The 12338-nt window shown below is 54.1% G+C and overlaps 4 protein-coding genes across 4 annotated transcripts; 2 read left to right on the forward strand and 2 right to left on the reverse strand.

Annotated features, from left to right (window-relative positions):
• Nucleotides 1-601: 601 nt before the first annotated feature.
• NCS57_01004000 (Spindle assembly checkpoint component MAD1) lies at nucleotides 602-2980 on the reverse strand (the record flags this gene model as incomplete). The annotated part of the gene is made up of 2 exons (XM_053059798.1): nucleotides 602-2782; nucleotides 2867-2980. The coding sequence occupies 2 exons, from the start codon at nucleotides 2978-2980 to the stop codon at nucleotides 602-604; spliced, it is 2295 nt and encodes a 764-aa protein (XP_052910192.1).
• A 1407-nt stretch (nucleotides 2981-4387) lies between these two features.
• On the forward strand, nucleotides 4388-5978 carry NCS57_01004100 (Phosphatidate cytidylyltransferase, mitochondrial; the record flags this gene model as incomplete). The annotated part of the gene is made up of 2 exons (XM_053059799.1): nucleotides 4388-4408; nucleotides 4461-5978. The coding sequence occupies 2 exons, from the start codon at nucleotides 4388-4390 to the stop codon at nucleotides 5976-5978; spliced, it is 1539 nt and encodes a 512-aa protein (XP_052910193.1).
• A 668-nt stretch (nucleotides 5979-6646) lies between these two features.
• NCS57_01004200 (MHD domain-containing protein) lies at nucleotides 6647-9677 on the reverse strand (the record flags this gene model as incomplete). The annotated part of the gene is made up of 6 exons (XM_053059800.1): nucleotides 6647-7344; nucleotides 7393-8451; nucleotides 8498-9207; nucleotides 9264-9349; nucleotides 9442-9534; nucleotides 9639-9677. 6 exons carry the CDS (start codon nucleotides 9675-9677, stop codon nucleotides 6647-6649), a joined length of 2685 nt encoding a protein of 894 aa, XP_052910194.1.
• A 1220-nt stretch (nucleotides 9678-10897) lies between these two features.
• NCS57_01004300 (Protein kinase domain-containing protein) lies at nucleotides 10898-12200 on the forward strand (the record flags this gene model as incomplete). The annotated part of the gene is made up of 4 exons (XM_053059801.1): nucleotides 10898-10971; nucleotides 11029-11107; nucleotides 11169-12116; nucleotides 12165-12200. 4 exons carry the CDS (start codon nucleotides 10898-10900, stop codon nucleotides 12198-12200), a joined length of 1137 nt encoding a protein of 378 aa, XP_052910195.1.
• Between the last annotated feature and the right edge of the window lie 138 nt (nucleotides 12201-12338).

Raw genomic sequence — 12338 nt, forward strand, 5'->3', positions numbered from 1 at the left:
TTGAACTTTGCACTGCCTCGAGCAGGGATGCGGGACGAGCCACGCGCTTACGCGAACACGGTTACTACCCTTGTTTGCCTTTAAGCATAACAAGATAAATTTAGTGTCTTCCGAGCTACACAAGGATTTGTTGTTTAATTTGCCGTGTAGCACAACATACTCAAGTAGGCAGGAGGATTACGAAGGTCGATGGATCAGTCCGTTGAGAAGCGGGAGGATACAAGTAAGAGGCGACGGCAGAGTTGCGTACGCAATAGGATGAGGCTGAAGCAAGACATGCAAGTCAGCAGGCAGCTCTCGTCTAGATCCATACCAACAGAGCGAGAGTCGGCAAGTCAGGCTTCTTGGCTCGAGTTTGAGAAACTAAACTCCTACGACCAATACTCAACTCACTCGTCCAAAGAATACGCCAAAAGATCAATAATTAAAAACAAAACGCCTGGCAAATGATGCCTTTGAGCAGTTCAAGCTCCCCGCTCAAGCCAAGAGAGCGTCTGTCTACACCAGCACTCCCAGATAACGTAAATGGCTATATGTACAAGGGTATAGGTCGTCATCTCATCCATCCCGATTAACATTATCTCCACTGCCGACATTGCCCTCAAGGCTTGGACGCCCGTGTATGTTCCTCGTAAAACTCCAGCGTCAACGCTGCCAAGAAGCCTGGGATGCACCCCTTTTCCCTCACCCAGAACCCAATCTGATCACTGATCCTTCTCGCAAACGCGCTTCGCGGGCCACCTCCCACCTTCATGGTTCCCCGCTCACCGTCAAAGACGATCGAATTCTCATGTTCGTCTGTCTGTGAGGGGTAGAATGTGCTCTCGACCCGCATCTTGCCGTTCGGGATAAAGGTGACGGTCCAGCCAAGAGTCGAGAAGATGGCCTCCTTGAACTCTTGCGACTTGGATCCCCAGACTTCCTTGAGGCGCCGCGCGGACTTTTGGGCCGACGCGGTTTCGGCCTTGGCAGCCGCAATCTCACGCTCCATCGCTGAAAGCACAGAGGTGGGAATCATGGGGACTGACGAGTTGCCAGTCTTGGAACGAAGGGTTGCCAACAAGTCTTGGTTCTCCTTCTGAAGGGCCTCCAGTGTAGACCGCTTGATGGCTTCATAGTCCGATGTCGGATTAGACTTGAGGGAGAGAACACGAGTCTGCGTCTGTTGCTTCGCAGCCTTCAGCTGCTCGCGGTTGGCTGACAGGTCCTTCTCCAGCAACGCCACCTTGGTCTGGAAGCTGGACAGCTCCTCCTGCAGCTTGCGGTTCTTGCGCGCAAGCTGTCCAAGCTGCTCGTGGGCATTGTCATCCTCAGGTCGGGAGCGTTTGCTACCAGTTGCCGGCTGAGGTGTGCCTGTAGCAGACGGTTCCACGGATGACAGCTCAGCGTGCAGACTCTGCACTTCCATCTTATACTTGTCCACGAGATCCTCGAGCTCTTGAACTCTCTTCGCGCGGGCTTCATCAAACTGTTCTGGTTGGACCGTCTCATCCTCGGTATCGAAAGTCTTGAGCTGAGTTCGAAGGTATTCCACCTCCTTGACAGCCAGGGCGCGTTGTCGTTCCAGTCGCAGTCGAGCCTTGTCGGTGTTGTTGGCGTTTGCTGATGTCTTTGCATTCTCAACTTCGGTCTTGAGCTGAGCCTTCTCGTCTTGTAGCGTCTGAATGGTGTTCTGTGTTGCCGTCATCTCGGCTTGAAGAGCACCCAACTTTTCCACATACGACGCCGTAGTCAGACGCTCCTGGACAAGCGCCCTTGCCACAGCCTCCGGAGAATCAAACTCGTTGTCACCAGTCTCGGACGCGTTCTTCAGGTACGCCGACCAGGCCAATCGCTCATCCTCGAGTCTCTGTCGCTGAATACGGGCTTCAGCAAGCTCTGCCTCGACCATTTCAGCAGCCTCGAGCTTGCGCTGCAGACTTCGCTTCTCCTCCTCGACGACCTCGACTGCCTTGCTCAACGCTCGTAGGTGCTTAAGTTCGGAAAGCTGGTCGCGATTGGTCGCTTCAAGGTTTCGAATATGGTGGACCTGCTCCGACAGTTCTTGTCTGATTATCTCCATCGTTTCGGCATCTCCGCTCTGTGCCTTTAGCCGTAGCACGTCCGCCTCGAGGTTGCCGATTTGTGCGTCCTTCTCCGCCAGCTGAGTCTGGGCTTGTTGAAGGACATTTTCTCGCTGGTCGATCTCCTGCTCGTATTCTTGTAGCGACTTTTGCGATGCGGCAATCTGCATTTCCAGGTCGGTAACCTTTCGATCAGCAATGCGCGCAGCCTCCTCCTTGGCCGTGGACAAGTCCTCCAACTGTTCCTGCAGTAGGCGGGCTTCGTCCTCTGCCTCACGGGCTTTTCGCTCCAGGGCTTTCTTGTCGCCTTCGATGTTCTCTTTCAACTCTTCCAATTCCTTTCGAAGCGCTTCGGTTTGGCTCGCTGCCTTTTCGCGGTCGGCCTCGGCGGCCTGGCGCTGCTGTGCCTCATCCTGCTCTCGTCGGCGCGCTTGCTCGAGTTTGCTGTTGTGCTGCGACAAAGCAATCTCCTTCTCTTGTTCGGATGTTTGCATGCGATATTGCAGGGTGCCAATCTCAGCCTTCAGGGCCTCGATCTCCTTCCTGTACTTTTCATACTCGTCGGCATCGGGCGGCGCCATGTTCTCTTTAAAACTGTCGCGTGAACCCGGGCGGACAGACTCGGCGGTATGGCCTTGTCGGGAGGAAGGACGGGGAAGGTTTGATTCGCCGGTGAAGAAGTTGTATGTCGGCTGAGTACTCGCTCGGAAGGATGATATCTACGAATGCCCCAAGTCAGAATGCTGATGGTGGTGGTGATGGCAAGACTAATGTTTGTTTTGTTTGGAATGTTGTTGACTTACCCTGGACTCTCTTAGAGTGGTCTGAGGGCGCCCGATGGCAGAAGTGCTAGCTCGAAACCTGTTGCTAGAAGAGACCCGTCGGCCTCCAGAGCCGTCAGGCGTATGGGCGCGCATTTTGTGGCGGGTGGTGAGGTTGCTTCTTGTGAGATGGGAAGCGCGATCCCCGAATGCCTTGTTTGCGATCACCACAGCAGCTGGTGGGTCACGTGATGTTGATGATCGATGTTGAGTGGGCAGCTTGCCTGCAGCTTTGTGCTGAACGAATGATGGGCTTCATGGATCTAGAGATCATCCAGAGCCAACAAATTAGGTTAGAACACTTTTATCTCCAATTGATATCGAGAGTGATACAGTAGACAGGTTGACATGGGTCCCAGGAATAGCTTCTATCTCAAATTCCGTTCGCGCCATTAGTCTAGGGTAACAACAGCAGGCAGTTCCGATGAAATCGGTATCTAGCTGGTAGCGACCTAGAATGAGGAGTTGTTTTGAAAGTAGCTTTATACATATTTAAATACTGTATGAATGCCTATTCCTCTTTCTTTGGTGCATGTACTGATCTTGCATTGCTACATGGCTAACGAAGATCCATACCTGATTGTTCAGGTTTGCAATTCAATTGCCATTTGCCACGGTGCATGATCCCAACCAACCTGTCGAGCAATCAACACAGCATATCTCCCCCATAATCGTCCCTGTAAGAGTGACCAATGACTGTAAATGCATTAAACATGGAATTGGCTCCGTTCATTGGTCTACAAGGGCTGAAAAAACAAGACAACGAGACATGAAGCTTCAATTCCTTATGCTCCAAAGCTTCAAGCTCATTGCCTTGTCTTTGAGCTGTGATGCATTGTGTCAACCACGTGGATCAAAAACAAACCCCTTTCTCCCTGACCCAATCAGCAAAGCTAAACGCAGACCAGGAACCATCTCTCGATCAATGACGCATCTTGTTTACCAACTCTTCCATCTCACAAGCTCCGATCTGCCAAGGCCAATCGCCAAGTGACGTAGCATCCATCATCCCGCCTTTCTCGGCCAGTAGCGGTACGTACCTGGGCGGGAAGGGGATGGGGACCCTGTTCCCGTAAGCTAAGATGGCACGTGATTGGCCATCCCGCAGCCGTTCCTTGTGGCTCGTGACCCACACCTTTCCATCCGCTCGGCATTGGAGTGGAGGGGAGAAGTGACGGGTAATGTTGAGTATTTTCATTCCATCGCTTGCAGAAAAAAAGCTTCCCCAGCCCCGACGATCTTTTGCAGTCTCCGTCTGTTCTTGCCCAGAGAATAGAGGCTCTTGTCTTGTATCCACTGACGTATTCTTCTGCGACTGCCATTGGGGACCTTGCTCTGAGATCTCTTGACCCTCCCTTCCCCGATTCCGGATCGAGTATGCGACTAGGCAGTCTCAACGACGCCGCAGCTTGAGCTGCCCTTACTCTCCCTCGACCTCATCTTGGAACCATAATCGTACCCAGACACTTTTTCTTGACAATAGATTTCATCTCATCATAAACAATGGCCTCAATTGGCCTCAGGGTGAGCTCCAACCTTGCCTCCTCCAGTTCTCCCCTCTAACAGCTTCCTCTAGTCCTCCGTGACCACCCGAGCTCTATCCCTTCGAACCCCACGCGCCCGTCAACTCTACTCGAAACCATCCACCTCGTCGTTGATCTCGTCACGATGGTCGTCAACCTCATCGAAGCGGCCTGACAGCCCCAGCGATTCCGAGAGTTCCGCAACTTCGACGACAGACTCCGACACGTCCGTTTCGAGCAGCGCATCCTCGACTTCCAACTCCAGCAGCAAGATTAATGTCTTTAGCAGCGACTGGGAAGACCTCGACACATCCATAAAGTCCTTTGACGACCTGCCACATCGTCTGTTCGGCGCGAACCAACACATGATCATTAATTATGAACTGAAGGAGGCCCTGCGTCTGATGCTTCGGCAGTTCAATGCTCCCATTGTCTACTGCTTCGCATATGGCTCTGGAGTGTTTCCTCAAGAGGTTTCCAAGCCGAGCATCTCCGATGCCGCCTTCCGCGCCGTTCACCCCAACCCGCCTGAAGCGCTCGTCAAGGCACAAAAGGGCTCTCCAAAGATGATTGACTTTATCTTTGGAGTGACGCACACTCAGCACTGGCATTCGATCAACATGAAGCAGCATCGCGATCACTACTCCGGTATCGCATCTCTGGGGTCCGGTTTCGTCTCGCGCGTGCAGAATTGGGGCGCTGGAGTCTACTTCAACCCGTACATTGAGATGAACGGAATGCTCATCAAGTACGGCGTGACAAGTATTGACAACCTCGTTACCGATCTCTCTTCTTGGGAGAGTCTGTACCTTGCAGGCCGTCTTCAGAAGCCCGTCAAGATTCTCCGTGACCATCCCCGTGTACGACTTGCGAACCAGCACAACCTCATCGCCGCTGTTCGAACTGCGCTCCTTCTCCTGCCCCCAAAGTTCACAGAGGCCGAACTCTACAGCACCATCGCCGGCCTCAGCTACCTTGGCGATCCTCGCATGGCTCTTCCCACGGAGAACAAGAGCAAGGTGACAAACATTGTTGACAACAACATTGTTCACTTCCGTCGCCTCTACGCGCCCCTAGTTAAGACACTTCCAAACGTCGACTTTTCTGGTCCCTGCCGCATCGACGACCAAGACTGGATCCTCAACCCTGAGGCGGTTAACACCCTCGAGCAGGATATGGATCCCGTCCGTCGCGGTAACATGGTGCGGCGTCTTCCACAGACCTTCCGCTCCCGCCTCTACTTCCAGTACCAGAAGAAGTTTGGCATCCCTCGCGGCGAGTTCAATAAGTTGATGAAGGCCACTTCCGACGAGGAAAGTCGCGCTGTTCATCGCATGCAGGGAGGCGAGTTCGAGCGTCGCATCGCTACGGATGACCCTGAGAACCTGCGTGAGACGGTGCGGACCGTGGTCAAGCACACAGTCAACTGGCCCAGCACAACGCAGAGCATCAAGGGACTAGTGATGGGTGGCTTCTCACGGACGTGGCGATACCTCGGCGAGAAGTTTTCCAAGTGGAAGAAGGGCCAAGAGAGCCAAAAGGCCAAGGAAAATGCCGACAAGTCTGAGTAGACAAGGGTCGAAGCCCCCCGCGTCCTTTTGATGCCTCCAGCCATCACGCTCACACCTGTACATATCACCAGCGTCTTGCACGACGCGCATTCCATTTTGTATCCCAGATCTATGTATAGCCCACTTTACCGCTGCAACAGCGAGAAGCAAGGGGCAACAACGCACAGCGTCGTTTTGGAGTATTTCGGACCGGAGCGTTTATAGGTAGGGTCAAAAGGAAGGAAAATAGAACAGACGTAGCGAAAGCAAATATGCAAAGTACCAAACAAAATAGGCCGTGTGCTATATGTTACAATTGGACAAAACCAAGCAAGAGAGTCTTGATATTGTCGAGATATAGACATTGTTGTTGTAGAGTCATAGAGACTACAAGGTTACAGCTTTCAACAAAAAAATACTACTACTGCCCTTCTCAAGCTCCAACCCATCCAGCCGTCAATAACCCATACAAAAAAGACAAGAGACAGTATGACATACAAAGATAAAAAAAAAAAAAAAGGAAAAGTAAAAAAAGGAGTGAAAGTAAACCCAAGAAGGGGAGGCTGTCCTCCCATCACGCTCGCTATTCAATGCGCCGCCCCAGGAACATTTTTCAGTGTCCTCCTCGGGCATCTATCCATGCACTTTGGGAATCACACCTCAAGGTTCAGTTTCTGGCTCATGGCCCCTTACCGACCCTCGTACTTGCCACTGACGAGCTTTCTCACCACCGGCACGTCTACCCACTTCTGCTCCGTGCTTGCGCTGTCGTCGGCGAAGGGGTCATCCTCTGTAAGTTCCTTCGCCTTGCCCTTGCCCTCGTCAAGTCTCGAGATGGAAATGCCGCTTCCTACCACATCGTCTCCAGAGGGAGTGTACTCCCATCTGGCCTCAACATGTCCTGGCTTGGGCTCGGTGCCCTCGGCGCCGATGATACGGCACACAATCTTGTGGGGTTCGTTGGTGAGCGTCACATCGCCTACCCGCCAGTACACCAGGTGCTTGTCCTTGAGGTGTGTTCCCACAGGCTTCGTCTGAGCGCCGCTTGACCGGCCCTCGTACGTCGCCACGATGACCACATTGTGTAACGTTACAGGCGCAGAGAACTTGAAGGATGGGTTGAGCTGGTATTGTAGTAGCAAGCCGAGCTTGTCTCCTTGAGGCTTCCAGGCAAGCTTCAGGAGCAAGGGCGCATGCTGACCGAGCGCGGGGCTTCCAGAATCCTCAGCAAATACCCGATAGGAGAATGCCGTGTTTGTCTTGGTGAGATGGGAGACGTCGAGGGAGAACTGATCGTGGTTTTCAACTGATGAGTTTTGCACGAAGATGCGGTTAGGACCAATGCGCTCCAGTGCTGCAAAGTTGTTGATACGGATGGTTTCGTAACCTGCTTCGTGTGAATACATGTCCTTGACGAATTCATGTTGCAACTTACTCTTTGCATCGCCCGAATCACTGGGGTTGTTGACAAACGCAACTTCACCAGTGATGGATGCAGACTTAATGCCACCCTCTTCAAAGACAGCAGAGACACTCTCAATGATGGATGAGTTCAGACCAGGGGCCGTCATATCAGGATGCTTGGGGTGGGCAAGGCTTCCCAATGAGTTGCCCGATCGTACAGACTGCGTATCTGAAGTTCCAGCAATGCTAGCCTCGGATGCTAGCGCAGCGACGGTGCCGGACTTTGTGAAGGATGTAGCGGGCAATGAAGGCGACACAGGGAACCCGCCCACGGAGGAATCAGTACCGCTCTCGGGCATACTAGGCGGTGGGACGTAGACGGTGTGCCGGACGTCACGGCGACCTCTTACGGTGCCTGTGCGACGAGTGGCCGGACCGATCTTGAGGCTGTTGGCAACACTCGACAACGCAGCGAGCTTGGCTTCCGGATCCTCTTCCTCAACTGGTGTCTGCTGAATGTTGACCTTGAGCAGTTGCTCAGGGTCTTCACCTGCTTCCTGCTGGGCCTCCCTTTGAGCTTGCGAGATGGGGTCGTTCATCGGCGGTGGCACAGTGAAGCCTTCTGAGTCCTTGGTTCCAGCAGTGGCTGCAGCAGGGGTCGATTGCTGCTCCTCTGGCTTGTGCGAAGGAGGAGGGCCTGGGGGCGGCTGAACATCTGACAAATCGGGCTCATGGTTGCCATTGACTGTGCCTGCAGTCGTTTGTGGGATCGGGCTGTCCATCAGACCTTCATTGTGCGACACTCCGTTCGTGTTATCGTGCGGCGTGGACTCGGGCTTGGATGGTTGGTCGATATTCGCGGGCAGCTTAGGCACATCAGGTGCTTCTGCTAGAGAGGACAGTCGATGATGCTCCTGCAGATTAGTCGAGGAGCCTCTTGGTGAGACACCGCGGTCATGATGACTGTGGCTGGTTCCCAACCTGCCGAAGCCAGGGCCGCCCTTTTGAGGGGATAATTGGCCAAAACCGGCGTGCATGCTCTGTCGCCTTCGTCCACCAAACATGGTACCGAGACGGCGAAGTTTGCCGCCTTCAAGATGTTAGCTAAGCGTACAACATGCCAAGGGTCGACTTACCTGGCTTGGGCTCTTGTGGAACCGAATTGTTCTCGCTCACATCGTCGTCGGGAACGGTAGAGGAAGCGGCAGCAGGGGTAGGAGGCGCCTGGACGCTTGGTGTGGGTGCATTGGTGCTACCAGCAGTGCTTGGGGGCACTGGCGTTGAAGGCGTGGTGCCGACAACGGACGACTGTCGCGTTGAAGTCCTCGTGGGAAGCTTGGCCCTGCCTTGGGTGGCCCTGTTCACAAATGACTGGATTTCCTTGTCCGTATCGATCTCAAGCATGAGCGCAAGCGTTTCGACGGCATTCTCCTGAACGCGCTGGGCTTGGTCGGATTCGTGGGTCTGGTACTGGGTGAGGAGGTCACGCAGATTGTTGACCCGCGACTCGTCGAGGGCTTGGAGGGACTCGAAGATGAAGGGCGCCTGCGACTCCCACTGTCCGCTAGCAGCCTCCAGCTTAGACGAGGCGGCGTCGACCTTTTGGGTGTTGGCACGACCCCCCTTCTTGCTCAGCTTGTCGGACCGCTCCTGAGCCTCCTCAAGGTCCTTTGCCATGGTAGCCAGGTTGTTGGACATGGTGTTCATGTTTTGGAAGTCCTTGCGGATGTGAAAGTTGCGTAGGGGGTGCTCAATGTCCTTCTCGATGCGATCGGCGAGCTGATGGTGGGAGTGGGCGATGCTCTCGACCGAGTCGATGATTCGGTTCCATGGGGCCTGGAAGACACTATGGCAACTGTGAGCCTGCGAGCCATCATGGTACTGCAGAGCGGCCAGACTTACCCTAGCTCAGACTGGGCATTGGGCACCTTGAAGGCAGTGAGCTTGCGCAAGCCCTGAACATACTGTTCCTCGACGCGACGGCGCTCCTAGGTTGAAGGTCAGTATGCCGTCTGGATGGAACGGGATGACCCCAAGTTTGTGCGTGGGCATTGGCATCCATCTCGAGAAGCCGGCGTACCTGGAGCCAGTCGGCAATTTCGACGTTGATGCGGGACATGCGCTTTACTCGTTCTGAGAGGGTATGAGCCGCCTGGCCGGGCTGGAGAGCTGCCTATGAGTTGCGCAAAGAAGCAGATCAGTAAAAGCTCGACACCAGACTCTGCGTCTTGCATTTTGCAGCGCTGCAGTCTTGGCTGTGGACGGGGATTGCCTCACCAGCATGGCGGGATACTCGGCCCTTGCCATGTCTTCCATGGTGGACCGATTTGGGGAGCGGCGCGGCGCAAACGGATGGTGGAATTATATATAGGTGTGGAAGTAGGGGGGAGATGATTAAGTATACGATTAATGGCTCGAGGAGAGAATGCGCATGGCGATGAGGCTGAGGGCGAGCGAGAGGGGTCGGTCAAGCTTCGGGGTTGACGAACAAGGCGACAGGGAGGTTTTGCTTGGTTCGGTGATGATGGGTCGGCCGGTTGGTCGGGAAGCAAGCAAACGCAGTGACGGACAAGACGGCTAGGTTTGTTAATAGACCAGAAAGGTCATGTCGCAGGTGACAATGTCGACGGGAGGATGGGACGAGTCGGAAGAAAGGGGAAAGCTATTACGCGGCTCTTGTGCGTTGATCCAAGCCAAGATGCGGTGCGATGCGAGGTTGGAAGAATAGAATCTTGGAAGCAAGACGGAGCTCACTGGACGGACCTGACAACAGACAGAGGGACAAGGCCAAGGCGAAGACAGGCGGCTGGGGCTGGGCTCTGGTTCTCGGCTGGTGACTGGACCTCGCCTCGAATGGGCTTGACCGGGCTGGCAGCGGAGCAAAGCGGTGGACCCAACGCTAGAAGCTTGGGTGCCGTTGGTTGGGTGAAGCTGTTGGATGAAGCTTTTGGTTGGTGGGCTTCGAGAAGACGGGGAGAAGATGCGGGAGCACGGGGGGAGCTTCATTCACAGAGTAGAGCCCGAGCCGAGGTCACGAGGACAGAAGCATGACCTCACAACCAAGGTACCTCCTTGTTGTAGCTCTCACGACAGCACTGCACCTACACCGCGAAATGAAGTTCCAATAAGGGCATTGCAGCATTATTCTTGACACTGCGACAAGCAAACAGACAGTTTCAGGCCCTACACCCCTGCTCCTGTCCAATCTTAGGGCCTTGTTTCTGCTGGATGAAATTGCGGGCCTGCTCCCGCCTCTTGCTTCAGCTCTACGGATACATCCACAAATACCTTTCCTACGCACTACGTCAACGCCTTTGAGACAACCCCAGCTAGGCCGATCTTTGCCCCTTGTTCATCTGCGGGAGCGATTGAGCCGTCGAAGCGGGGGAAATTGTGATTCTCTATATTCTGTCGACCGCAATTGACCGGATGCCCAATTGCGTGCCGTTATATGGGACCACGCTTGACCGTTGAAGAGTGACACCAAACCTCTGAGACACGGGAGATCGGGTGTAGGCCTCACTCTCTAGCAAACAATGGCGTCTGTTGGGTTGCCTGAATGGAAAGCCGCTCTCTCGGCTTCCCAGCGGTACGAGACCATCCAGAAGATGTAAGCAGGCAGACCCCTACCAGCGCATGTCACAGACCGCTTACACGCAATCCCCAGCCAAGAGTCGTTGGCCACGACTAGCATGAGCGAGGCCATCGCCATAGAACAGGCCGCCTACCAGATCTCTTCTACTCAGGTGCGCTGCGATGCAGCCTCTCGCGGCAGCCCAGGGCTCGGGAACCGCTGACAACGCCTAGGAGGAGTACAACCTCGCATGTCAGCCGACCTCGACACCGCTGCCCAGACAAGATGCCCAAGAGTATGATGAGGCTGAGGTTGAGGAGGAATCTGGTGTTCGCATTGGCTCCTACCGCAACTGCCATCCCATCTCTGAGGGCGTCACCTCTGAGGTCTATCGCTCCGGTGACAAGGCTCTCAAAGTCATTGTCGCCTACCAGAACATCGAACCGCATAACCCCCAACGAGAGGCTAAGATCCTCAAGTCTTTGCGGTCTCCCTGCATTGAACTACTCGAAACCTTTCGCGACCAAGAGCAGCAATTCGTCCTCGTTTTTCCCTTCATGCCTTACACTCTCACCGATCTTCTCGACAAAGGGCCCATCCCCTTGGATGCAGCTCGTTCTATCTTCAGAGACGTCCTTCAGGGGTTAAAGGATATCCACGCGCAAGGAATCGTACATCGAGACATTAAGCCATCCGCTATCCTTTTAGCTTCTCCTACCGGTCCAGCTTATCTCTCCGATTTTGGTACTGCATGGCACCCCGAGTTCTCGGCCCAATCTGAGCCACATGACGACAAGATTCTCGACATCGGGACAGGGCCTTATCGAGCGATAGATGTTCTCTTCGGGAACAAGTCGTACGGGCCAGAAGTCGACATGTGGGGGGTAGGCGTCATGATTTCAGAGGCCATTCGAGATCCGCCCAAGCCCATCTTCGAGTCTCGTGCCGTGCATGAGGATGGAAACCAACTGGGACTGATTCTTAGTATCTTCAAGACCATTGGCACACCTACCCCAGAGACTTGGCCTGAGGCAAAGGAGTTTAAGATATCTCCTTTCCAGCTCTGGACAGTCTTTCCTTCACGCCCCTGGGACGTGGTCCTCCCAGACGTGGATGCTGAATTCAGAGAGCTTGTTGCTTCTTTAGTCCGTTATGACAGCCAAAGACTCTCAGCTGAACAGGTCAGTTTCCTCTTGTCAATTCCCGCATGCGCAAACTAACAAATACAGGCCTTGAATCATAAATGTCTTGACACGACACGTTGAACATGCCTCGACTTGAACAAGCTTTATCACCGTCACACTCGCCTTCCATCGCAGCCCTATCTGGCATGTTCACCTGATCTCGGTCTCACAAGCCGACAACACCTCTACACGCTATCAAGCTGTGTCAACCAAATATTC

Source organism: Fusarium keratoplasticum, chromosome 8, assembly GCF_025433545.1.
Source record: "Fusarium keratoplasticum isolate Fu6.1 chromosome 8, whole genome shotgun sequence".
Taxonomy (NCBI): Eukaryota; Fungi; Ascomycota; class Sordariomycetes; order Hypocreales; family Nectriaceae; genus Fusarium; species Fusarium keratoplasticum.